At 46.2% G+C, this 25505-nt stretch overlaps 1 protein-coding gene across 1 annotated transcript in view; it reads left to right on the forward strand.

Moving 5' to 3' along the window:
* The first annotated feature begins 255 nt into the window (after positions 1-255).
* LOC147604574 (sm-like protein LSM1A) overlaps positions 256-25505 on the forward strand; it is a 35730-nt gene continuing 10480 nt past the window's right edge. Inside the window, exons 1-4 of the mRNA XM_086794748.1 lie at positions 256-736; positions 17108-17176; positions 17275-17390; positions 18086-18148. Of these exons, the coding sequence (XP_086650874.1) occupies positions 679-736; positions 17108-17176; positions 17275-17390; positions 18086-18148 (306 nt within the window). The 5' untranslated portion in view covers positions 256-678. The remainder of the gene's footprint in view (positions 737-17107; positions 17177-17274; positions 17391-18085; positions 18149-25505) is intronic.

Consider the following 25505-nt stretch of genomic DNA (forward strand, 5'->3'; position numbering starts at 1 on the left):
GGTAAGGGGCTTGTGAACAAACCCTAAAAGGCGCATAGACTCACCACATGAATGCTTACGACTCACCCACATGAATGCTCATAAGTTACACATGGTGGGTGTGTGGCCTATGAAATAACATTGAATACTATATTCTAGGTAAATAGGGGGCGGTTAATGGGTTTTTTTAAAAAAATAAAAAAAAATACTTTTTCCAAGAGGGGCAATTTTTAATAAAATATACGAGTGGAGTGAATCTTAAAAGGGCAAATTTTTTTTTTTTGTTTTTCTGCAGGAGGGTCTCCTTCTCCTTGCAGAGTTAAAAAGGCAATTGTAGAAAGAGGGGTTTTTGAGCAGACCGAATTGAGAGAGGGCCAAATTCTGCATAGATTTTTCCATCGATGACCAATTGGGGCTCTTGGGTTTGATTAATTTTGCATTTGGGTTTATGGGGTTTCTGTAGATGTGAGAAAAATTAGGTTTGCTAACGTCTGAGAGAGAGAGAGAGAGAGAGAGAGAGAGGGTTTGGCTGGCTTTTTTGGGAAAAAATCAAGGATTATTACGATTGCGATAGACACAGAGAAAGCTTGCAGGGAAACAATTTCGAATTTTGGCGGGACAGTTTTGGGCGGACCGCAGTGAGACATGACTTGGCGCTGTTGTTGCTGAACATACGCACAGGAGGTTTACGTAAGGGGGATGTCGTGGGCGGGACCTGAAGCTTTCCCCGGAACCTCCCTTGCAAATAACCTCGACAGTAAGTTGCTTTTGCTTTTTGCTTTTTGCTTTTCTCAACTATGTGGGGTGGACTCAACTGGGGAAAAAAGAAGTCTGATCCTGAATCTGTATTTATGATGCATGGAGAGCTGGAGGTGTTCAAGCATTATTACCATCCTAGGCGCTGATTGTGCTTGAGGATGATGGACTCTTTTGAGGAGACTGCTCATCCCTTGCAATGCAGCCGCTGATTTGCCTTCACTGTAGTATGGTGAGCTTGCCAACTGGACGGAGGGGAGATGGGTGCATTTTTTATTTTCGCGACATTCGGCAGTCAGTTCCACATGGTTGCCTAGACAGTGGCTTCTCTGTTTCAAGGATAGGTTTCTTAAAGACCCGCCACTCTGTCTGCCACCAACAAAAATCAGCCTACTTTAAGAGAGCCCTCTTGTTATGTCCCCAATGGCTATAGCAAGAGATCAAGAATCAGTTTGGAGGGGTGGACCACATATTTGGCTTAAGACCTTCATGGTCTTTGTATTGTATCACTTTTGGTCTCATAGACCCTTGGAGCCTTTTTCATAGTCGTTAATATTACTCTCTCTCTCTCTCTCTCTCTCTTTCTACCACTGTTTGGGGACAAGTGTTGTTTGGTTGGACATTTGATTTGCCCTTTTGGAAGCCTACCTGGCCAAAAGGCCAAAAGAAATACTGCTCAATCATGCGTGTAGTAGGCATTATGCCTCTATGACCAGCATATGGAGGAGCATGGCACTCATCCAAAACCTTTTGCCTATTGTTAGACACCACACATAGACAATTATCTTTCATAAGATAACCCTCTTTGATCACATATGAGGCATGTGCATGACTAGCCATCAAATCAGCACAAACAGTGGCAAAATCAGCATCTAGCATCCGTAGATACAAATCATGCATGGTAGGCAAGTCCCCACGAGAGGCAATCGAGATACATATGGCTTTCGTGACAATGCATTTGCCATTACATTTTTCTTTTGTGGGGTGTGCAAGATCTGAAAATGAAACATAGAGAGGAAATTGGCCATCCTCATATGCTTCTTTGACAATTTAGTTTGGGTAAGAAAATACCTCAAACTTTGGTGAGCTGTCTTCACAGTGAAATTAGTCCCAAGAAAGTAATGTTTCCATATGGTTAGTGCATGAATTATAACCAAGAGCTCTTTCTCATAAATGCTAAGAGAGAGCTCTGCATCATGCAATCTATGGTTCTCGTAAGTCACAACATGTCCCTCTTGATTTAGAATAGCTTCTATGTAGTTTCTAGATGCATCACATTCCACATTGAATGGCTTTTGTAAATCTTGAATGATCAACATCGGACCATGTGTACTTGCATCTTTCAATTTGACGAATGCATCTCTCTCTACATTGGTCCATTTAAATATAACTTTCTTTTTTGTCAAGTCATGCAAAGGAGAAGCAATCCATGCAAAGTGCTGAATGAAATTACTATAGCTGGTCAACACAGATTATGGACAATATGTTAGGTGGATTATCTGGCAGCACAGCTGACAGCAAGTCGGCCAGGTCTCTTGCATGTGGAGAGCCTATAAAAAGGCTAAGCCAAGATCATTAGGGGCATTCGGTCCTTTATGGGCTGGGTCATAGAGTAGGACTTTTATGGAGCAGCCTAGAGCTTGCCAAGAGCATGTAGCTTTTTGTACTATATTGAATATACTGAAAACTCAGCTATCTCTCTCTCTTCTCTCCATCTTCTATTTGCGCTTTGCATCAAGATGTTCATAAATGGTGTTTAGGGCTAAAAGTAGACTCCCAGAGCTTCCACATGTGACATTGAGAGCATCAGGCTTAGGCTAAACACTGATGGTGTCCCAGATGAAGGCGCACAGTCCAAGGAGAGTAACACAAGACATGGATGAAGTTTCCAGGAGGTTGGTTGGTGGTGTTCCACAAGACCCAAGGGGAATGGCAGCTCTGTGAGTCGGGTGCCACTTGGGGCATACTAGGGAAGGCTTTCAGGAAAATGGTTCCAAGGAATGATGATCGTCAAAGGGGTGGAGTGAGAGTGCCAGACTCAATACTTAGGAAAAGAAGACCAAAGAAATTGTTCAGGGATAGGGTAAGAAAACAAGGGGATGATGACAGTCATCTAGGGTTAGAAGTTGGAATCCCGTCATCAAGTTTAGCAGAAGGAGATGTCATGTGCATGCACATGGACATGCAAAATGCCAGTGCTAATCCTTGAGAGGTAGTAGATAAACATGTGAATTAAGGCTAGCGAGGCTCAAGTGTGTGCAGAAGAACCCTGGCATTACAAGAAGGCTGTTGGCTTGTAGCTACTATATGTGGCCGACACAGATTATGGACAACAGGTTGGGTGGATTATCTGCTGGCCGACAACAGGTCGGCCAAGGTCTCTTGCATGTGGAGAGCCTATAAAAAGGCTAAGCTATGATCATTAGGGACATTCAATCCTTTATGGGCTGGGTCATAGAGTAGGTGTCACATGCGAAAGTGCTGGGAGTCTTCTTTCAGCCCACACCTTTCATGGAACATGCTTGATGCAAACGCAAATAGAAGATGGAGAGAAGAGAGAGAGAGAGATAGCTGAGTTTCAATATATTCAATATAGTACAAAAAGGTGTACAACTTGGCAAGCCATAGGTTGCCCCATAAAAGGTTGTCTCGCAGACTGCTGTCAGCATAATATCATTTTTAACACTTTGATCAACCTGCTGACCTGATCTTGCATCCATAGGATGCCCTTTTGTCATCCTCCACTACCCTGTTCTAGCCCTAGTGGTTCTATTTATCCCGTTGCCCTTCAGGGATTAGCATGTACATATCATGCACATGACATCCCCCCTGCTAAGCTTTGATGACGAGATTCCAACCTTTGACCCTGGATGACTGTCAGCATCCCCTTGTCTCCACATGGACTCCCCAACTTGTCATCATTTCCTTCCTGGCAACATTTTCACTGAAACCCTGCCCGGTCTCCAAATCCACTCCAAATATGATGAAGATGTGAGAATACGTGAATATGAAGTGGAAGCAAATAGAGATAACACGAGAGAGTAGATAGCCAAGAGAGATCCAACATTTGAGTCAAGAACTGAAAAGTATTGAATAAATTATGAAGGCACAATGCCCATGCTTATATACATCTCATGTAGAGCAGTTGGCCAGTAGCATTGGAGGACATGTCCACGATTGATAAAAATGCCTAAAATAGCCTAAGAAATATGGAAAAAATCCCTAAAAATATCAGATAAATATCTGGATAAAAAGGGGCATAAAATGGAGTAAAAGAGAGCTAGAGATTACATGTCCAACACCTCCTCTTAGCTCCAGCACGGGTTAGACTGTCAGAATATGCAGCGGAGATGATGACAAAATCTGGAAACACTAGAGCAAGAACAGTGCAAAAAATAAACAGCACAAGAGAAGTAGAGAGATAGGCGTGTAACTTTGCTCTATATACACAAGAAGATCCCGAATACAACACACAAAGTGGCAAGGGGCCATTTTATATGGCCCCCAAACAGCAGTCGGCCTGCTCTAGGACAGCTGACAGGAGTCCATATCTCCACGACCAGCAAAAACACCCAGTTGGCCAGGTGTGCTGAGTCAGCTAGCATCAAGAAGGTATCCACGACCTGTTACATACAGTCGGCCAGCACCAACCATCACACAGATGCAGTCGGCTACCAAATAAGACCTCCTGCCACCACAGGATTGCCCCCCAAGCCACAAAAAAATAGGAAAAATGGAAAAAAATACAGAGAGTGGAGAAAAATGAGAAAACACCTAATAAGGGCGGGCACACCCACAACAGAGGCCCTAGTGTATAGGTATAGACAGGAGATGACTTCTAAAACCCCCCCTCAGCTCGTGGTGGCTATGGAACCATCCCCAGGGAGCTGGAGTGCCGCCAGAGCAACGCTTGAGATAGCGACCGTGAAGAGGTCCACCGCACTGTCCTCCGTCGAACAGAACTCTAGCAAGATGTCATCAGCAACGATCTTTTCACGAACAAAGTGCCTCTGGATGACTAAGGATTCCATGAGTGGAAACCCAATCCTGCCAAGTAACCTCCTCTGCAACCTCACCACCTCACAAGCAGCACCACAAGCAGCGCGGTACTGTGCCTCTGTTGACAACAAGGCAATAGATGACTGCCTCTTACTGCTCCATAAAATTGCTCTTGAGCTGAGGGAAAAACTGTCACTTGAAGTAGATCTCCTCGTGTTTGGATATCCTCCTGTCACGTGCATCCCGCACTTGGATGCCACGAAGACATATCTGTACAGAAGGTGTAGGACCTGGGACGATGAACTAGTCCCAGAGTCAGTCAGGGATCCGTCTTAGTTGTCCGAGGTCAGGTGTGCATTGTCCTGCACAGGAGTCCAAGGTCAGGTTTGCACTGTCCTGCACATGAAACAGTGCCAGTCCGCGCTGTGAGTCTCCCTCTGGAATGATGTCAGTGATTCTGTGTATCTGGTTGTCATGTGCACAGTGTGTATCTACCGTGTGCTACATGCACACAAGACTAGCTTCGAGGTTTGGGGAAGCTTGGAGCTAGGCAGCTTGATTGGCGAGCTGAGTTAGGGATAGACTAACGGGCGGGCACCCAAGTATGGACGGGCGGGCGCCCAAGTGTGGACGCCCGGTGACCGCCGCCCAAGAGCCTATAAAAGGGTGGCCAAGATTAGTCATTAGTCATATAGAGTCTCGCATGTTTTGTGAGAGCTCTATGGTCTGGAGGGTGGATCTAGTGCAGATGTGCATCTGCTTCATGCAGCTGAGGTTGGCAGCAATCTCGAGGCCCGCGAGGGTAGCTTCGTGGCGGTATGGGACGTCGTGAGGTAGAGATTGGTTGGTACGTCCATCTAGTTAGCTCAGCTCGTGGCTCGGTGGGGACAGCCAAGTCTGTGGGCTTGCCCACGGCTGTCGTGGTTGGGAGGTGAGTCAGGCCTGCACCCCCTTCTTGTTTGTTTGTGTGTTTGCAGGTTTTGTGCAGTCGCATGAACGGTTGTGAGAGAGAGAGAAAAAAGCATGTTCGCTTTTGTTTGAACGAGAGAGAGAGAGAACGAGAAGCGATCGTTGGCGGTGCTGGTCGCGGGCTGCCGGTTGTTGTAGGCGTAGGCGTGTAGGCATACAGGCCTACGTAGGCGGCCAGGCTGGCAGCTAGCCAGGCCTACGTAGGCGGCCTACGACGCAGGCAGGCGCCTAGGCCTACGCAGGCGACCAGGCCTACGCAGGCGACCAGGCCTACGCAGGCGACCAGGCTGGCATGCGCCTAGGCCTACGCAGGCTGGCGGCTAAGCCCAGGCGTAGGCTGGCACAGGCCGGCACAGGCCACCTGAGTGAAGGCGGTGCCGGCAGAAACGCAGGTGACGGTACCCAGTCAGGCGACGGCTGCATACAGGCCGGCGGCGCTAAATCCAGGAGGGGTGAAAAAAAACCCAGTAAAAGCATTGACACGCCAAATTCACTGCTTTCGTTTTTTTTAGATTAACCTTTTTTTTAAAAGAGTTTAAAGTTCCTTCAGGTTTAAAGGTGTTTTTAAAAAAAAGAAAACAGAATATATATATATATGTGTGTGTGTGTGTATGTATGTATGTTTGTAAAAAAAAAAAAACACAAAAGCAACAGCTCAAGTTGCTTTTGGGGAAGATTATATAAACCCCTTAAGTGGGCTTTTTGCCACACATCTCTCAAGTTTTCAAGCTCTCAAGCTCTCAAGTTCTCTAGCACTTTCTTGTGCAAGATCGAATTTTCTCTCCACTTGCCCTCTTCACGATGTCGACCCAAGTATCCGAGTTGGAGCCCCTTGTCGAATGTGAAGGCTTGCAGGCTACGAAAGATACCGATGCCGATCTTTTTGACGATTATCTGTCTAAATGTGATTTCCAAGAGTTCAAAGTAGCTCTCGAAGCTTCTTCTTCGGAACGTTAGGCACAAATCGCCGGCCAGATGCAAGCTTTGCAGAACTCCATCTCTCTTTTGACCACTACCCTATCTATTCTTTCGGGTATGGATACCTTGGCCTCTGCTTTAGGCCCCAACATTACTCTAGAACAGTTCGGGGGCGAGCAAAAGTAGCGTACCAAGGAGATCGTGGACACTTGGCTACATAAGTGGCAAGTTCATTTTCAGTTTCATTCATATGATGATGGAAAAAAGATCCAGTTAGCAGCAAGTTTCCTCTCAGGCAAAGCTTTGCTTTGGTGGAAGGAACTCAATCCTAAGCCAACAACTTGGGCACAATTTGAAGACGTCTTCAAGAAGGAATTCCTCAAGAAAGAGGATGATTGTGATGTTGCCCGGTTTACCGCTTTGACCATGACCTCGCAGCACCTCACTTATGAGGTCTACCTCCAGAAGTTTAGGGATTTGCAGATGAAAGCTACAAAGATGGATCCCACTACTCTTTTGGGGTTCTTTGTAGCCGGTTTACTAGACTCATACCATTTACGGGTTAAAAATAACAAATGCAAAACTTTGGACGAGGTTTAGCTCGTATCTATGATGATACAATGGTCTCTTCTAAGTCTAAACCTGTTACCGAGCAGGAGAACAAGCACAAAAGAAAGTTCTTCGCACCAATGGCTAACACACGACTGAAGGAAAGTCTTCGGACCAACCTTCGAAGAATTTCAGTTCGACACGGTGGTTCCAAACGTTATGTACCGTACGGATCCGTACGTACTGTACGTTGTTTGGTACGGAAAAAAATTTTAAGGTACGTAAAAATACGTACCATTGGTAAAAATACATAAAATCTCAAAAATTTCAGCCACCTACACGGTATTTCAGTCCATGTCCACATTGACATATAAAACTTTCGAAATAGAGACACAACAAGGTCAAAAACCTACTAATTCAAAAGTGAGAAATTAGAATCACAAGTCAATGCATGATTGCTCTGACAAATTCAGTGCACAATGCCATACAATTTCAATCAGGATTCAACAATCATGCAATGCATAATATTTAGTGGGCAGCTCAGCTTAGAGAGAGAGAGAGAGAGAGAGAGAGAGACTTGAAGGAGAGAGAGGCTGAGAGCTCTATGCACGGTCCACAGAGGGTGGGCTAAGGCTCTAAGAGAGAGAGAAAGAGAGAGAGAGTTATGTTGCTGCCTTGGGGGACTGAGCAAGGGTGGGTGGTGAAAAGGGGCCGAGACCAGGCGAACACAGAAGATGAGCAAGGGTGGGTGGGCGCCGGGAAGGAGGCGAAGTGAAAGGAAGGTGGCGGCGACAGTAGCGACGGTGACAGTAGCGGGGGGGGGGGAGAGACTGTAGAGGCCCTTATCGGAAGGTGTGCGCCGTACGGAGTCCAGACGCTATCACAAGCGAAACCCAAAAAAAAAAACGTTTATCCAGGCGAAACGTTTATTGCAGGCATGCAAAGCCCCCCAAAAAAAAAAAAGGAGCGTACGGATCGATCCGTACGTACGGAACCCCGTATGGTACGGATGTACGGTACGGATTGGATCCATACGTACGTTTTGATCCAACCTTGGTTCGACACCAGCGAAGAAGAAACGACTCCTTAAGGCTTTGAAGCTCAAGGAGGAGGGACGTTGTTTCATCTGTGAAGAAAAAGGACACATGCGTAACGAGTGCCCGAAGCAACAGGGTGCTAAGACCAACGTAGGACCCAAGCCAAAGGCAGCTAACCAGTTGTCTTTGACAGGTACGTCAGTTACTGTTTTGATTGTTCAACTCTAAAGTTTTTGGCTTGCATGATCTTCTCCGAGTTTATGGAGAAGTGAATGGCCATAGAATCCACATTCTTCTAGACCCTGGCAGCTCACACAACTTTGTTAACTATAAACTTGTGCAGAAATTGGTCTTGATACGACACGCACGGATCATACCTATGAGGTACGTCTACCCGGGTTGGCAAGTAGGGATCGAAAGGTGGAGATGCTACCAATCCGGATTCAGGACTACAAAGATACTCTGGAATGCTATATTATGCACCTAGAACATGTAGACTTGTTATTAGGGATTGAGTGGTTTAAGACTCTTCAAGTCTAGATAGATTGATCTAGTCATATTTTTTCTTTTCAACATAGGAACACCCAGTATAGTATCTTAGGTGATTGTATACATCCCTCTCAGGGACCTCTTGTAAATACAGTTGATTTTGGAAATATAATGGATTAGAAATTGCCATCGGGCTTACCATCTAAAAGGGTAGTAGATCATCGTATTGACTTGATCCCTAGTGCTCATCCTGTCAGTATTCCACCTTACAGGATGAGCCAAGCTGAGGAAGATGAGTTGGCTAAACAACTCGAAGATTATTTGAGGATGGGCCAGATCCGTCCAAGTAAATCACCTCGGGGTGCACCTGTGTTGCTTAGGAGAAAGAAGGACAACACTTGGAGAATGTGTATAAATTACAAGAGATTGAACAAGTTGACAATTTAAAACTGTTATCCTCTCTCTAGATCAGATGACCTGATTGACAGGTTAGCAGGAGCGAAATATTTCACGAAGATAGATTTACATACTGGCTATCACCAGATACGTATTCATGAAAGGCATGTCGAAAGAACCGCCTTTCGGACTAGGTATGGCCATTACAAGTTTCTTATATTACCTTTTGGGTTAACCAATGCTCTAGCGACTTTCCAGCAAATGATGAACGATCTTTTTTCGTGAACATTTGGGGAAATTTGTGGTGGTGTTCCTGGATGATATTTTGGTATATAGTCGTACTCTTGAGGATCATATTAGACACCTCACGATTGTCTTATCTATTTTAAGACAGAATCGACTATATGCTAAATTAAGTAAATGTGAGTTTTTTATGACAGACATCATTTACTTGGGACACAAGATCACTAGAGATGGATTGAGCATTGACTATGACCGAGTTCAGAAGGTTCTGGCCTGGCCTATACTGCGAACAATGAAACAACTTCGTTCTTTTCTCGGTTTTGTTGTTTTTCTTCGGAAATCTGTGCGGGAGTACTCTTAGCTCACACTACCGATGACCGACTTGTTGAAAGGTCGTGGACATAAGTCAAATTAGCCTATCACTTGGAATAACGATTTGGATATGGCCTTCAGACTTTTGAAAGATAAAGTCAAGGAAGCACCTATCTTGGCATTACCCGATCCTAGTTGGCCTTATGTTCTTGAAACTGATGCCAGTGACTATGCCATCGGGGCTGCTTTATTTCAAGATGGTAGACCTGTTGCTTTTGAAAGTAAAAAGCTAGACGACACTCAATCTCGTTGGCCAACCCTTGAGAAGGAGCTTTATGCTGTGATTCATGCTCTCAAGGTTTGGAGACATTATTTATATGGCTCCAAGTTTGTGGTATTGACTGATTATCAGTCAATCAAGTATGTGTGTGATGCGGATGATTTGAGAGGAAGGAAAGCTTGTTGGGCTGAGTTAATGCAAGATTTTGATTTTGAGATTCGTTATCGGAAAGGGTCCATGAATAGTGTTGCAGATGCGCTTAGTCGAATTAAAGAGGTGAATACTTTGTCGTTCACTGAGATTTCTACTGACTTATTTTAGTCATTGAGAGGGCTTTGCAGGACTGATAGTTATTTTGGTCCATTTTGGCACAAGATCCAGGACGGGAGCTCATTGATGATTGACCAAGACTCAATGACTGAACAGCCTACCATTCAGGCTGTAGGAGACCAGTGGATGATTCGGAATGGTTTACTATTCCGTAATGACAAAATTTGTGTACCACAAATCTCGGACATTAGGTCCAAGATTCTTAAGGAGTGTCACGACGCCCCTTCTGCTGGACACCCTGGGGTACACAGGACACTATCGTCAGTGAAACACACTTTTTATTGGCCAAAGATGAAAGGGTATGTAGAAGATTATGTTCTCAAGTGTCAAGTTTGTCAAGCAAATAAAGCTGAACGCTTTAGATAGGTTGGGTTGTTGCATCCTTTGCAAATCCCAGGTAATAAATAGGAAAGTATTTCCATGGATTTTATTACCGGATTGCCAAGAACACATCAAGGCCACGATTCTATTTGGGTTGTGGTAGATCGTTTGACATTTTACCAACTCGAAAGACTATTACAGCTACGCAATTAGCAAGGCAGTTTATCGAGCAATTGTTTAGACTGTACGGGTTACCATAGGACATAGTCAATGATAGGGACTCTTAAGTTTACGAGTGATTTTTGGAAACTTGTTTTTGAGAAGTTGGAAATAACTTTGAATTTGAGTTCCTCAGATCATCCTCAATCTGATGGCCAGACTCAAAGAGTGAATCCGATTTGGAGGATATGCGTCGAGCATATGTATCCACAAGACAGAATTCGTGTGAGGATTATCTTTCTATGTTAGAATTTGCATATAACAGTACTAAGCATACGAGTACAGGTTTTAGTCCTTTCATGCTTATGTATGGTTTTCAACCTAGATCACCTGTTACAATAGGATTCTCAGGACTTCAGCATGATGCAACACGTAATTTTTTGCAAGATATGCAAGAAATGTTACAAGTTGCAAAGGAATCTATTAGAAGTGCTCAAGACCGAGACAGATTTTATTCTAATAGACATCGTTCACCCAGAGAGTTCTCTGAAGGAACGATGGTGTATTTGCGAGTTCCGAAAGATTCCGAGATTTTATGGATAGGTCGATCTCCGAAATTATCCCCTAGATACTATGGACCATTTCGTATTACACGACGGATTGGTTCAGTTGCATATGAATTGGATTTGCCTTCTCATGTGAAAGTTCATCCTGTATTTCATGTCAGTAGACTTAAGGAATTATTGGGTGGAACTGACCAGTTAGTTACTCCTCAAGAAATCATAGATGTCGAGGACATGACATTTATTTCACACGAACTTGAAAAGATTCGTGGATTTCGTGAAAGAAGATTGCTAATACGCTTATCACGGAATACAAGATCAAGTGGAAGGATCGTGTTGAGGAGGACGCTACATGGGAGACATTGACTACTCTTCAGAGAGATTACCTTGGCTTTTTAGTGAGCTCAGGAGTGAGCTCTTAGAGGAAGGGGAGTATGTCATGTGCACAGTGTGTATCTACCGTGTGCTACACGCACACAACACTAACTTCGAGGTTTGAGGAAGGTTGGAGCTAGGCAGGTTGATTGGCGAGCTGAGTTAGGGATAGACTAACGGGTGGGCACCCAAGTATGGACGGGCGGGCGCCCAAATGTGGACGCTCGATGACCGGCCAAGAGCCTATAAAAGGGTGGCCAAGATTAGTCATTAGTCATATAGAGTCTCGCATGTTTTGTGAGAGCTCTATGGTCTGGAGCCTGGATCTAGTGCAGACGTGCACCTGCTTCATGCAGTTGAGGCCGGCAGCAGTCTCGAGGCCCGTGAGGGTAGGTTCGTGGCGGTATGGGACGTCGCGAGGTAGAGATTGGTCGGTACGTCCATCTAGTTAGCTCAGCTCGTGGCTCGGTGGGGACAGCCAAGTCTGTGGGCTTGCCCACGGTTGTCGTGGTTGGGAGGTGAGTCAGGCCTGCATCCCCTTCTTGTTTGTTTGCAGGTTTTGAGTCTCGTACCAGGAGCGTTCTACGAGGAGATCCTTTGGGGATTTGACACCGGTATGGTACCAGATGCCAGATCATTGTGTAGTTAGTTAGGGTTTTCTTTTAGAACAAGGGGCCAGCCCATAGGGCTACCCCGGGTCTTTGTGTGGGCATGGGGATAGTGTGAAACCACCCCCATGAGGGCCAGGAAGGCCCTGGCTGCCCACCAGCAGCCCTAAGGGCAAACATTCAGGAGATGCAGCCTTTGTATGGCTATAGGGCAGCCCATGCAGGCTGCCCAGCCCTCAGACTGTTTGCAAATCAGTGTCCAGCCTATGTAGAAGCATGCGCATGATGCCCATCCAACAAGGGAAAGAAGCGCTGGAATTTATGTGATTTTTTCAGCATTAAATGCTGAAGTACTCAGTCGTGGGACATTTATTGCTGGCCGCTTGAATTAATGCTGGCCGACTGCTGTTGATAGAGTAGTAGAAATAGTGAGCCCACAATCCCATTGTTTTATCTCATTTTTCACCATGAGCTCAAGCATACAAGGGCTAGACAAGCCAAGAAGGTGCTAAGCAAAGGGGTGAAGGTCAAGGGCAGAGTTTTCTTGGCCAAGAAAGGTCAAGATTTCTGTATTTTCTTTTCAAATTCACATCATTCTAATAAAGCAAATACACCATCCATGGTGGGGGCCCTATAGAGGGTATTTGGGACCCAATATTGTGTCCTCTCCATCTCTCCATCTCTCCCTCTCTCTCTCTCTCTCTCTCTCTCTCTATTTTCTGCACATCTTCATTCAGTTTGTGCGTTAATTCCGTTGTGAAAAGAGTGCTGATTTCTGAGCATTGAAGTTACTGATCCTCTCCGAAGCTTCCGTATGTTACAGTGGTATGAGAGCCTACTTCAAGTGCAAGGATTCAGCAAAGAAACCAGAATTTTTTCTCGCTCGTGTGGTTGGTTTTCAGACGCCGGTGGACTACCCTTTTGGGAGTGACTCCTGTCCCTCGAAGGACGGTTGGTTTTCAGCCTCCGGAAGCCTCCGGACGTCTCCCACACAGATAGTGGATCGTCAGATTGCTTTTTCGGAAAGGAAGTGCATTTTTTTGCTATGGCAAGTTTCGACGACGAGAGAAACCAAGAACCATGGGACCAGACTGCACCATGCAGCCCAGCTAGGGCACCAGGCTTGAGTGTTATAGATATGTTCCAGCAGATGATGCGAGCAATCGTAGACCAGACAACCAAGTTGGACGAGCAGAAGGCGTAGATCTTGGCTCTGGAAGAGCGTACCCGTTCTCTAGCGTCGTGTTTTCCATCTCCTCCTCCTCCTTCCGTATCCCAGATTCCAGATCCTCGACACAGGGACCCTTTTGCGGGGTGACAGCCGCAGCCGAGCTCTTTGCTTGAGTTGCAGATGCGTGCATTGGAGATCCGACAACGTGAAGATGAAGCCATGCGACGCGTGGAGCACGAGCGTTACCTAGCAGCTTTGGACGCCAGATTGACACCGGCGGCGCCCTCGAATCATTTTCCTGAGAAAACGAATTCAGTAAGTATAATGGTAAGCTCGATTCCACAACTCTTTATTCATGGTTACATCAGTTTGAAGCCTACTTTGCCGCAGTTAGAAAAACAGATCCTGACAGAGTGATCTTAGCCAGTTGGTACTTGGAAGCTGAGGCCATTCCTTGGTGGACTCAGTGGACTCATGCCCACACCAGATTAGGTATGGCAGCTCATGTGTGGGACGAGTTTGTCCGCGACCTTAAGTAGCGGTTTCTACCGCCCCACTACCTTGAGCGACTCGAAGACGAGTTCAGGGGAGCGCGTCAGAACGCGCAACCAGTCCTTCAGTTTGCCAATAGAATTTCGACCTTATGTTTGCAATTAGGCTTATCTGATTCGGACAAGAAAGGGCGGTTTTTGTATGGCCTTGACACGCAAATCCAATGGGAGGTGCGTATGTTTGGGCCAGCCACCTTTGAAGACGCACTCTTGCTTGTGCAGAGTGCAGACATGAAACATAATGGTGGCAAGCCCAAGACTTCCCAGCCGGCTTCTCCCAAGGCTACCGCCTCGGGGGCAAAGGCCAGAACCAGACGGGGTCTTCCCCAGGACGACAGAGCCCGGGAGCCTCTGGCTCCAAGAACTCGAACAATGCGTCTAAGCTTACTCCAGACGAGAAAGCGGAGGCAGTCAAGACAAGTGGCAAGTTGAGTGCTGAGGAGCTTTCTCAGTACAAGAAGGAGGGTAGATGTTTCTTTTGTCGTACAAAAGGACATACTTCTCGGGATTGTCCTAAGAAGCCTCCAAATCCCGCCGCCGCTGCCTCCACAGCTTCCGTGGTGAGCTCAGCTCCCACACAGACCCCAGCGGCAACCCCTAGTTCGTCAAACCCCGGTGCTTTAGTTGGAGCAATTATTAGCCGGGAGCTCGAAGATAAGCAGAAGGGCATCCCTGACCAGCAGTATGAGCGCAATGAATTGCTCAAGTCCTTTGGCTACATAGGTGGCCAGAGAGTCGTTGTCTTGTTTGACAGCGGCAGCACGGAGGATGTGGTCACAGAATAGGTCGCTAGGCGTGCCTGTTTCGACCTGACTTCGGTGGACAAATAGGTTGAGGGTTTTAGCATAGCATGACGACGAGCATCAAGTATGAAGCTCTAGGTGCTAAGTTAGTTACTCAGGGCATAGAATTTGTGCGTGATTTTATGGTTGCCCCTCTTGTAGGAGCAAACATAATTTTGGGTATTCAATGGTTTCACAAGTTTCTTCGTGATGTCAAGTGGGACAAGCACACGTTCCAGATCAATCGGAATGTGTCAAACGCCTCGGTGACCATTGAGTGTGAGCCAGGAATTCTGAACTTTCCGCTCATAAGCCACTTACAGGCTAAGCGAGCAGTCAGGAAAGGCGCACAATGTGCGATGATTTACATCCAGACAGCCCAAACGACGGTGGCCAGTGCCTCCGAGAAGTACTCGGTTCTCCATGAAAAGTTCCAGAAGATTTTTCTTTGGGACAACCTCCCTCCCCACAGCTCCCCCCGTCCAGACCAGAGGACCACAAGATTGACCTCCTCCCAGGCTCGGAACCCCCGAGCAAGTTTCCGTATCGCCCTTCCAAGGCAATGGAATCGGAGTTGGACTGCCAACTCCAAGAATTGTTGCAATTTGGCTTCATCCGTCGCAGCGTGTCACCATTTGCAGCCCCGATCTTATTTGTCAAGAAGAAAGATGGGTCTTCCCGTATGTGTGTCGATTATCGTGCACTCAACAAGCTGACTATTGAGAGCAGATTCCCGATGCCTCGAATTGATTATATTCTCGAGAGGCTGAATGGAGCAAAGGTTTTCTCGAAACTTGATTTAAAGAGTGGGTACCACCAGGTGCGGATTGTGGAGGGGGACATCTCCAAGACAGCCTTCCGTACAGAGTGGGCTCACTATGAATTTGTGGTCATGCCATTTGGCTTGACGAACGCCCCAGTTACATTTAACCGCATGATGATGCGTGTTTTCCGGGATTTGATTGGAAAGTGTGTGCTCATATTTCTGGACGACATACTGGTATTTTCAGCTACGGTTAAGCAGCATGACATTGATGTGGAGAAAGTTCTTAAGTTGCTGGAAAGCAACGAGCTCTTTTATCTCTATTTTCAGCATTGTGAATGCTTCAAGTAGCTTTCATTCTCAGTTACATGTGGATTTTGGTTATTTGGTCATGTTTAATGTTTAATATGCATTGATGGTCTAGACCAGGCCTTTTAGTTACTCATGCCGAATGGCAAAATGAGTATTAGAATGGCATAATTCGGCACCTATAGGGATACCATAGCATGCAGTCTTGGTTATGCATGGCAGAGTTGGTCTGCATCTGAATTTCCTTCTTGTCATTGTTAAGCTGGTGATTATTGGAACTTCTTCATCCAAGTTGGAAGTTGGTTTGTAGAGGATAGTGACTCCTCATGGATGTCCTTACATGAAAATCAACTTGGTTATAATTATTATCTAAAACCATATTCACTCTTGGGAGCAGGTGAGTTGTCATAGCATCTAGATTTTAATATGCAAAATGGACTTGATAACAAAGTTTCAATAGTATGATTTGCATCAGGCTCTATGTGCGTGTCATAACTATTAAGGAGGGTAGTTTAAGTGAGAAGAAAGACCTTTGTGAGGCTTATTTGAGAAAGGAACAAGGCCATTTAGTAGACGGTGAGAGTATGGAATGCAAACAGATAGAATAGGAAATAGTGCCTGGAGGCATTTGCCCATGAGAATAAGTAGACCGGGAAACATGAGCAACAGAAGATGGAAGTTGGGGCACTCAAGTTAGGGCATTGTATAGAGAGCATGGTGAGAGATTATTTGAGCTTTCAGACAGCCTTTCCCTTGTACTTTTCTCAAATACTCTGCTGCAGTGGGGGCCTGTGGGAAGAGAGAGGAGGGGAGGGTTTCTGATGAGTGGGACTCAGTGCCGGTAATGTGTGGATGGTCGGTTTCGGTTTTACCGCTGTCTAAATAGATTCAATGCTTAGTTTTTGTTAGAGTACTTGACAAGAAGACTCTCATGGAGTTACGATTGCACTTTTGTCCTTGTTATGCTTGAAAGAGGGTTATTTCTACTGCTTGTATGGACACCCACATGGAGTTGTGATTGCACTTTTGTCGTTGTACTTTTGAGAGAACGGTGATTTCTCCCATATGCAAGCACACAGGGGCAGGGATACAGGTGTGATGCATGCATTGGGTTTTGCATTAACATCACATTTGTCTTGTGAAATCTGAAAAGTTACTAGGGGCTTAAGTAGGGGTTCTGAAGAGTGGGCTACAACGCTAGTTGGTGACATGTCAGTCTTGATTACTGCACTGGACTGCCCGTTTCAGAGAAACTGCTTGTCATATTACGGGATGGACGCAAGCTGATAGGCATTCTTCGGTCCTTTGACCAGTTTGGTACGTAGAGCTATTGGTGTGAAAGCAATCTGTTAAGTTACGAAACTTGCCACTTTGGTAATAGGGGGATTTTTTTCTTGATTTTTCACCTTTCTCAGCAAATGTTGTTCTTGAAAGAGCCATGGAGAGAATAATTGTTGGAGATCTCTTTTGTGATTTGCCTCTCGGACTGTACATCATTCGCGGGGAAAATGTGGTGCTTATTGGTGAGCTGGTATGTTCTAATTCTTTCCTACGTTGCCACTGCATACTTGTTCCTTTTTTTTTGGGGGGAAGATCTCTCTCTCTCTCTCTCTCTCTCTCTCTCTTTCTCTCTCTCCCCCCCCCCTTCATGGCTGTCTTTTCTTTCAGCTCGTTTTTTTATGTTTTTTCCATGATTCAGTCACTTCATGGACACATTGTAACACTTTTGGTCTCATAGACCCGTTGGTCTTTTGTAGATGTGAACTCTCTCTCTCTCTCCACACACACAAACACACACACACATACGTGTGCATGTAAAGATGTATGCGCGTGCACCCACACGGGCACCCACTCACCCACCCACACACACACACACTCATGTGTGCGTGTACACGCACATGCATACATGTATATGTGTATGTGTTACCTATGTATGTAATATATGTGTGTGCGCGTGTGTGTATATATGTGTATGTATACATATATATGTGTCTGTGTTTGTGCATATATATGAAAAAATGTGTGTGTGTGTGTGTGTTACATGTATATATTTCTATGCATATGTATGTATGTTTATATGCATGCATGCCAGACATATACACCATATGTGTGTGTGTGTTCATGTATATGCATTCATTGGCAGCTAAAGTTTGTCACGTCTTTGAGAAGTAAAAATCAGAGAAAATATCATTAAATGTTTCTTCAACCTTTGTTTCTTTTATGCAGGATTTGGCAAGGGATGAGTTGCCAGCTCACATGATAAATGTCACTCCTAAAGAAATACGGCAGGTGAGAATCACTTTTCTCTATCCGAATTAATCTGGTAAAAAATACTCCCCTTTAGATCAGAATGTATTCCCTAAAAACTCATGTGATATATTTATATAGTGCTATAACAATGTAATTCCTTCACATCAAGCTGTCTCAACATGCTACTCTTGAGACATTAAAACAACTTGAGAGAGTTGATAATGGTTCCCACTGGGAAAACAGGTATCTAAGGTGGAACGGTCATGCATGAACCATGCATGTCCTCTTGCTCAGGTTCCTGTGTTCTCAATCCTCTTAGTGCTCCTCTTCAGCCCTTGGCAAATGGGTACTTGCTTTTGGATGGGAAATATTGTGTTGAGGCCATGATATGAGGAAGCCATAAAAAACATGGGTTTGGGATATCTATGGGTTTAGGTGGTTGGTCAAGGCATATGTGTCGTTTAATGGGGGTGCCTTGAGCAACCCATGCACGCATGCTCTCAACACCGCACCCTCTCCCCTTGGGCATTAGGGTTGTGCCCAAGGGGGAGAAGCTATAACAGAGGCAGAAGAGACGACTAGAATATATATATGTAGAGAGAGATGAAAGAGTGCACAGAGCGGAAGCAAACAGAGCACTAGAGTGTGCTGAATAGAGAGTGCAAGAGAGAGAGAAATATGGAGCAACTATGCTGAATATACTGAAGCAATACAGTCCCAAGCAAGAGACGCAAGCAGTCTCATAAGTGAGGGAGCAAAAGATATACAAGGCAAGATGAAAAAGTGAGAGGCTAGGCCACCTATTTATAGGTGGGGAGAGTTGGCCGATTGGAGCTACATATGCTGGCCGACTGGACATCAGTAGGTAGCTGGCCGACTGGGAAAAAACCATACAGGCTGGGAAAAATCCCCAAAAAATATATAAAATAGGGGTGGCCAGCCCACAATCAGGGGCCATGCGAAAGGGACCAAAAGGACACCAAAAATGGGCAGAAACTGGGGATGAATGTGCTAACACCCCCTCTCAGCACCAGATGGTGAACAAAGTCCAAGAAGCCGAAGAAGTCATCCTTTGTCAAAGAAAAAAAGAATGTAGCAACAACAGGTACCAAGAAAGCTCCACAAGCAATCTCCACAGCAACTCAGCTATACAAAAGCAATAGAACAAGCTGCCAAGTACACTGCTCCTCTAGAAGAAAACAACCATGTAGGTTGTGTCGCGTTGCTCCAAATATCGGTGCCAAACCCAAATGTAAACACAGTGCCACAGAAATCCCTAGAAGCCTGTAGCTCCAAGAAGATAATATCCTCAAAAGAAATAGAGTCAATCTGCTTCAACTCCAACTCTGTACCAAGAGTAGCCAAATGCTGTACAATAGCATCCTCCTCGAAGATCGGCATCGCCAAATGTAAGAACCCAACTGCCCCCTTTGAAAACTGATGTCGGGACTCCACAGGCCCAACCAAATCCAAATCCCAATCCTTCAAGCCCTGGAAGTATCACTGTGCCGCCTAGGCATGGTCACGGACACACCTGACCACAATCCAGAATCCTCACACAGAGTAAGGGAAATAGGAACATTCATAGTAGTGGGAACTGAAGTAAAAGCCTCCTCAATAGCATCACACAACGTAGAAGCAGGCTTCTCCATAGAAGGCAAAGGGACTAGCAACACATCTTGGTCACTGGTTGTCGAAGAAAGAGTCGGAGGCGAAGCAATAGGAGACAAATTCCCCTCAGAAGTTGTGAGCAAAGATAGCCCACTATCTTCCTCAGAAACATTACCAAATATATCATCCTGGCAAGGAGAAATATGCACAGAAACTGAAGGCAAGGCAACAGGAGAAACAAACTCCTCGGATGCAGTGAGCAAAACTGGCCCACTATCCTTTGCTGTAGGAACATATCCAAAAGAAGTATCCATAAGATCACTGGCTGCATAGCACCCAAATGCAGAAACCATTAGCTGATCACTGGCATCACCATAAAGGTCACAAAGCAATTGCCACACATAGAAAGTAGAAGCATCATCAGGAGCATAGATGAAGTGTTGAAGAACCGAATCCTAACAATTCAGGAGGAGAAGGCCATAGATCTGTTCGTCAGTCTTCCTCCACCGACACACATCCTCCATAGAGGCAAGGTCTGACAAGCACCGATTCTTGTACGAGAGAAACTCCATAACCTGTGACTTCCATGACTGAAAGTTACCACCATCCAACTTGTTTGCCTCATCAAGGAAATAACAAGAAAGTGGTACAGGAGCCAAATCTGAAGCTGTGATCATTGATCCAACCAATAGGACCAAACCTCATAAGATAAAAAACTGTCCAAATCAGAAAACGCTGATGTAGGTCCCTTCCTCCCACCAAAACGCAGCTTTAAGAGGCTGGACAACACCCGAAAAATCGTCCTGTAGCAAAAAACGCAGAAGCTTTTGTCGACTGTACCTCCAACCTTGAGGCCACCAGAAGAGGGAAGCAAAAAATGCGGATTTGATAAGAGAGAGAAAAGGCAGCCACACAGGGCCTGGGAATATGTTGTAAGAGGGTGCAAGAGGGAAAGGCATCAACTAGGACTGTCGCTTGGGCTCTCCTCAAGAAAAAGAACGCACAATCTCAGACGAAGTAGTGTCGACCACAGGTACCAAGGTTGCCACCAAATCCCGAACCACCACAATACCCCCTCTGCAAAAGGGAATGTCCATTGGAGAGGAAAACACAGCCAAAGAGGGGCTGCTGTCCTGAAAAAACAGGCCGCCTAGATCCAAACTCCAAGTAGAAAAGAAACGCTGATGAAAAAATTACCTTGTGGCTGCAAGCGATGAAGCCAAACTGAAGGAGAACCAACCAACAGAAGCTGTCCAGAAAACGCAGCAAGAAGAAGGCTGCAAATCTGAGAAAAACGGAGAGGATAAGGGGTTGTAAATAGGGCTAAATCTGGGGCAGCAGATGGAATCGCTGAACCGGGAGCGATGATACCATGAAAGAGTGCACAGAGCGGAAGCAAATAGAGCACTAGAGTGTGCTGAATAGAGAGTGCAAGAGAGAGAGAGATATGGAGCAACTATGCTAAATATACTGAAGCAATACAGTCCCAAGCAAGAGACACAAGCAGTCTCATAAGTGAGGGAGCAAAAGATATAGAAGGCAAGATGAAAAAGTGAGAGGCTAGCCCACCTATTTATAGGTGGGGAGAGCTGGCCACTGGAGCTACAGTAGCTGGCCGACTGGGAAAAAACCATACAGGCTGGGAAAAATCCCCAAAAAATATATAAAATAGGGGTGGCCAGCCCACAATCAAGGGGCATGCAAAAGGGACCAAAAGGACACCAGAAATGGGCAAAAACTGGGGATGAATGTGCTAACAAGAGAGAGAGAGAGAGAGAGAGAGAGAGAGAGTTATATTAAACGTCTTCAAAAGACCCAGTGGGTCTATGAGACCAAAAGAAATCTCATCATGGTACAAAAGAATCTATGAGCAACCCATGCATGCATGCTCTAGTCTTTGTTTTCTTTTTGGTCCAGACAAGAAAATACAGCCAAGTGGTTCTTCAACATCAGGTATCCTGGTGGTGCCAGAATGAGAGCAGCCATGGGGTATAGAGTCCCTAGGTGGGTATCATGGGGTATGAAGTCTCTAGATGCTCAGCCCGGGAGCCATGGTTCAAGGATGAAGGTGTTGCAGGTTTCCAAGAAGGGATCTAGCTCTCAGCCCAAGAAAGGTACAAGTCTTCAGCCCAAGGAGGGGACAAGAAGAAGAGATGGAGATGCTCACCCTGCAGGCCCATATGGTCGGCGGCCCGTCCATGCTGTAGGCGCGGATAGCTTCCTGTATCATCGAGTGGGTAAAGAAGCTAGCTATGGTAGGTTGAGGCTCCTGTGGGGCTGAGGTATAGGTGGCTGTTGTGGGGCGTGGTATAGGCCCTCTACATATGTGTGCCATGTCTGTGGGTCTGCACTAGGTGTCGGTGTCCGAGGCTCTCTGAAGTGCCGCCATGAGACAGGGCTATCTCTACTCTCATGAAGAAATGAAAGATCTCTAGCTCCTGTATCTCTGCGAAGGCCCGCCTTTTGCGGCAAGTAAGTCTCCTCATCTCTCTCCTTGACTCCTGCTCTGTGATGGATGCGGAGCCGTGAGTATAGGGCTCTGCACTCGTCATCATACCATCTGTTCTGGGGCATAGTCCCAGATCTCGCGGGCTCTCTTGAGTGGACACGATGTGGGAAGCTTTGTAATGCAGCCGTGTGTAGGAGTGATGCCAGCTGGGCTATAATGGTATCCATAGGTGCTAGGGGATCCATGAGTAGACGCCCATCCTCTACTCTGCCAGTTCTTCCCTTTGAGTCTCCTCCCTCACTTCTTTACGGATGTTCTTCTTCACCACCTCAACCCATCCTGACTGCTTGGCTTCGAGTTTTCCCTCCATGTCCTTTGTGCCCTTCTTGAGCTGCCCTACTGTGCTGCGCCTGGCGCTGCTGTGCTCGCACTGTGCTGGCTTGCTTGCGCTGCCCGCTTCATTGTTCGCCCCCTCTCTCTCTCTCTCTCTCTCTTCGCCGCCCACCACTGACTGCGCCTTCTGCTCGTTGTTCGCTGCGCACCCTGGCTGTGCTGCGCCTAGCGTTGCCCTGTCCACGTTGTGCTGCGCCTATTCGAACCCACCAGCCCGAGCTGCCCTGCTTGAGCTGCCCCAAGGTTGGATCAAAACGTACGTACGGATCCAATCCGTACCGTACATCTGTACCGTACGGGGTTTCGTACGTACGGATCGATCTGTACGCGATTTTTTATTTTTATTTTTATTATTTTTTATTTTTTGGGCTTTGCTTGCCTTCAATAAACGTTTCGCCTGGATAAACGTTTTTTTTTTTGGGTTTCGCCTGCGATAGCGTCTGGACTCCGTACGGCGCACACCTTCCGGTAAGGGCCTCTACAGTCACACACTCTCTCTCTCTCTCTCTCTCTCTCTCTCTCTCTCTCTCTCTCTCTCTCTCTCTCTCTCTCTCTCTCTCTCTCTCTCTTCGCTACTGTCACCGTCGCTACTGTCGCCGCCGCCTTCCTTTCGCTTCGCCTCCTTCTCGGCGCCTCGCCACCCTTGCTCATCTTCTGTGTTCGCCTGGTCTCGGTCCCTTTTCACCACCCACCCTTGCTCAGGCCCCCAAGGCAGCAACATAACTCTCTCTCTCTTTCTCTCTCTCTCTCTCAGAGCCTTAGCCCACCCTCTGTGGACCGTGCATAGAGCTCTCAGCCTCTCTCTCCTTCAAGTCTCTCTCTCTCTCTCTCTCTCTCTCTCTCTCTCTCTCTCTCTCTCTCTCTAAGCTGAGCTGCCCACTAAATATTATGCATTGCATGATTGTTGAATCCTGATTGAAATTGTATGGCATTGTGCACTGAATTTGTCAGAGCAATCATGCATTGACTTGTGATTCTAATTTCTCACTTTTGAATTAGTAGGTTTTTGACCTTGTTGTGTCTCTATTTCGAAAGTTTTATATGTCAATGTGGACATGGACTGAAATACCGTGTAGGTGGCTGAAATTTTTGAGATTTTATGTATTTTTACCAATGGTACGTATTTTTACGTACCTTAAAATTTTTTTCCGTACCAAACAACGTACAGTACGTACGGATCCGTACAGTACATAACGTTTGGAACCACCTTGAGCTGCCCTACTGTGCTGCGCCTGGCGTTGCTGTGCTCGCACTGTGCTGGCCTGCTTGCGCTGCCGCTTCACTGTTTGCCCTCTCTCTCTCTCTCTCTCTCTCTCTCTCTCTCTCTCCCTCTCTCTCTCTCTCCGCCGCCCACTGACTGTGCCTTCTGCTCGCTGCGGTGGGTACGAATAGGCGCAGCACAGCGTGGACAGGGCAGCGCTAGGCGTAGCATAGCCAGGGTGCGCAGCGCGAGCAGAGCAGCATGAACAGAGAGGGGGCGGCGGCGGCGGCACACAAAGCAGAGAGCGAATGCGGGAGTAGGGCGGGCAAGAGGCGAAATGGGCCTCTTGTATTAACATCTGCAGCACAGTCAGGGTGCGCAGTGCGAGCAGAGCAGCATGAAGAGAGAGGGGGCGGCGGCGGCGGCGCACAGAGCAGAGAGAGAGTCTAAACTCTGAAGAGTAGAGTGAGCTAGTAGAGAGAGAGAGAGATTGCAAGATAGAAAATGTGGACATTCTCCTATAGGAATGAGAGGTTATGACATTCCGTTCCATTCCACGCTCCCCACATACATCCGTTCCCGGAATGCGTTCCATCCGTTTCCGGAACGTGAGTTGTGTGACCAGCCGCCTCACACATTCCATGACGTTCCCACACTCCCCACATGTGCTAAGTGGCATTCCCACATTCCAAGCATTCGGGAACGACGTTCCATGTGACTATGGAGTGGAGCAAGGATGCCATGATCGACCTCAGGAAGGAGGCCATTGTAATGTCTAGGTAGTAGAGGGCATGAAGGCAAGGCAAAGCAAAGCAGAACAAATGCCCAAATCTCAACACCAGATTTGGAGTGGAATCAAAGACATGTTAAGGTTTTCAATGAAAAGGTTGTTGTCACCATTTAGCCACCCAACTCGTACACTTGTGCTTTCTCATTATGTATATACATTGGACTGGCATCCATGGCAGTTGCATATGTCAGGGATTGATGCCACTCATGTGATACTGTAGACTTGGCTTTCTGTTGGCACTTGTGCTTGTGAGTACATGCTTGGAGGATTGGTATTCCATTGGGTATGGTACCTCGTGTACTTGCTTGGAACCCGTCTATTTTGGTATAGTCTCATGAATGGGGATTGTCCATACCAATGCTGCATTGTATAGCATCTTTATGTGCTTGCTTGTAAATTGAATTTACATGCTGTTTTCATGCATGCTTGACTAATGTGTAGTTTAAGATAAGGGGATGCCCGCCTGTAAACTGTGCGTGTGAAATTATCTGCTGACATGGTTATGTGGCATGTGACAGGTGGCATAGTTGCAAAAAAACGCGTTTCAAACTTTAGGCTACTCGTTTGAAACGTGCAAACGTTTCAAACGTTTGAAACGCGTTTTTTTGCTGGGCCAGTTTTTTTTTATGATAGAAAACGTACGATGCAGTATCTCCTGGCATTTCAGTTTTGAAAGTGACGCTTGAAAGAGACGTTTCCAGCCTTTGAAGTCTTCCAGGTTTGCTTGCACCCCTACCTACGCACCAGTCCTTCTCCCCCGGCCCCTACGCACCGTAGGTAACAGGTTTGTACTAACCCTAAATCCTGATTTTTTTTGATTTTGGACCAAATTTCAGATTTGAAATTTGGGCATTTTTTGCCAGGTTGCCTACATTGGTGCATGCACACCTTGCCTACGCACCAAGCCTACTCCTCCGGCCCCTACGCACCCTGCTTCTCAGGTTTTTAATAA

The sequence above is a fragment of the Cibotium barometz genome, chromosome 61 (assembly GCF_041138505.1).
Source record: "Cibotium barometz isolate CiBa-2024 chromosome 61, ASM4113850v1, whole genome shotgun sequence".
NCBI lineage: Eukaryota > Viridiplantae > Streptophyta > Polypodiopsida > Cyatheales > Cibotiaceae > Cibotium > Cibotium barometz.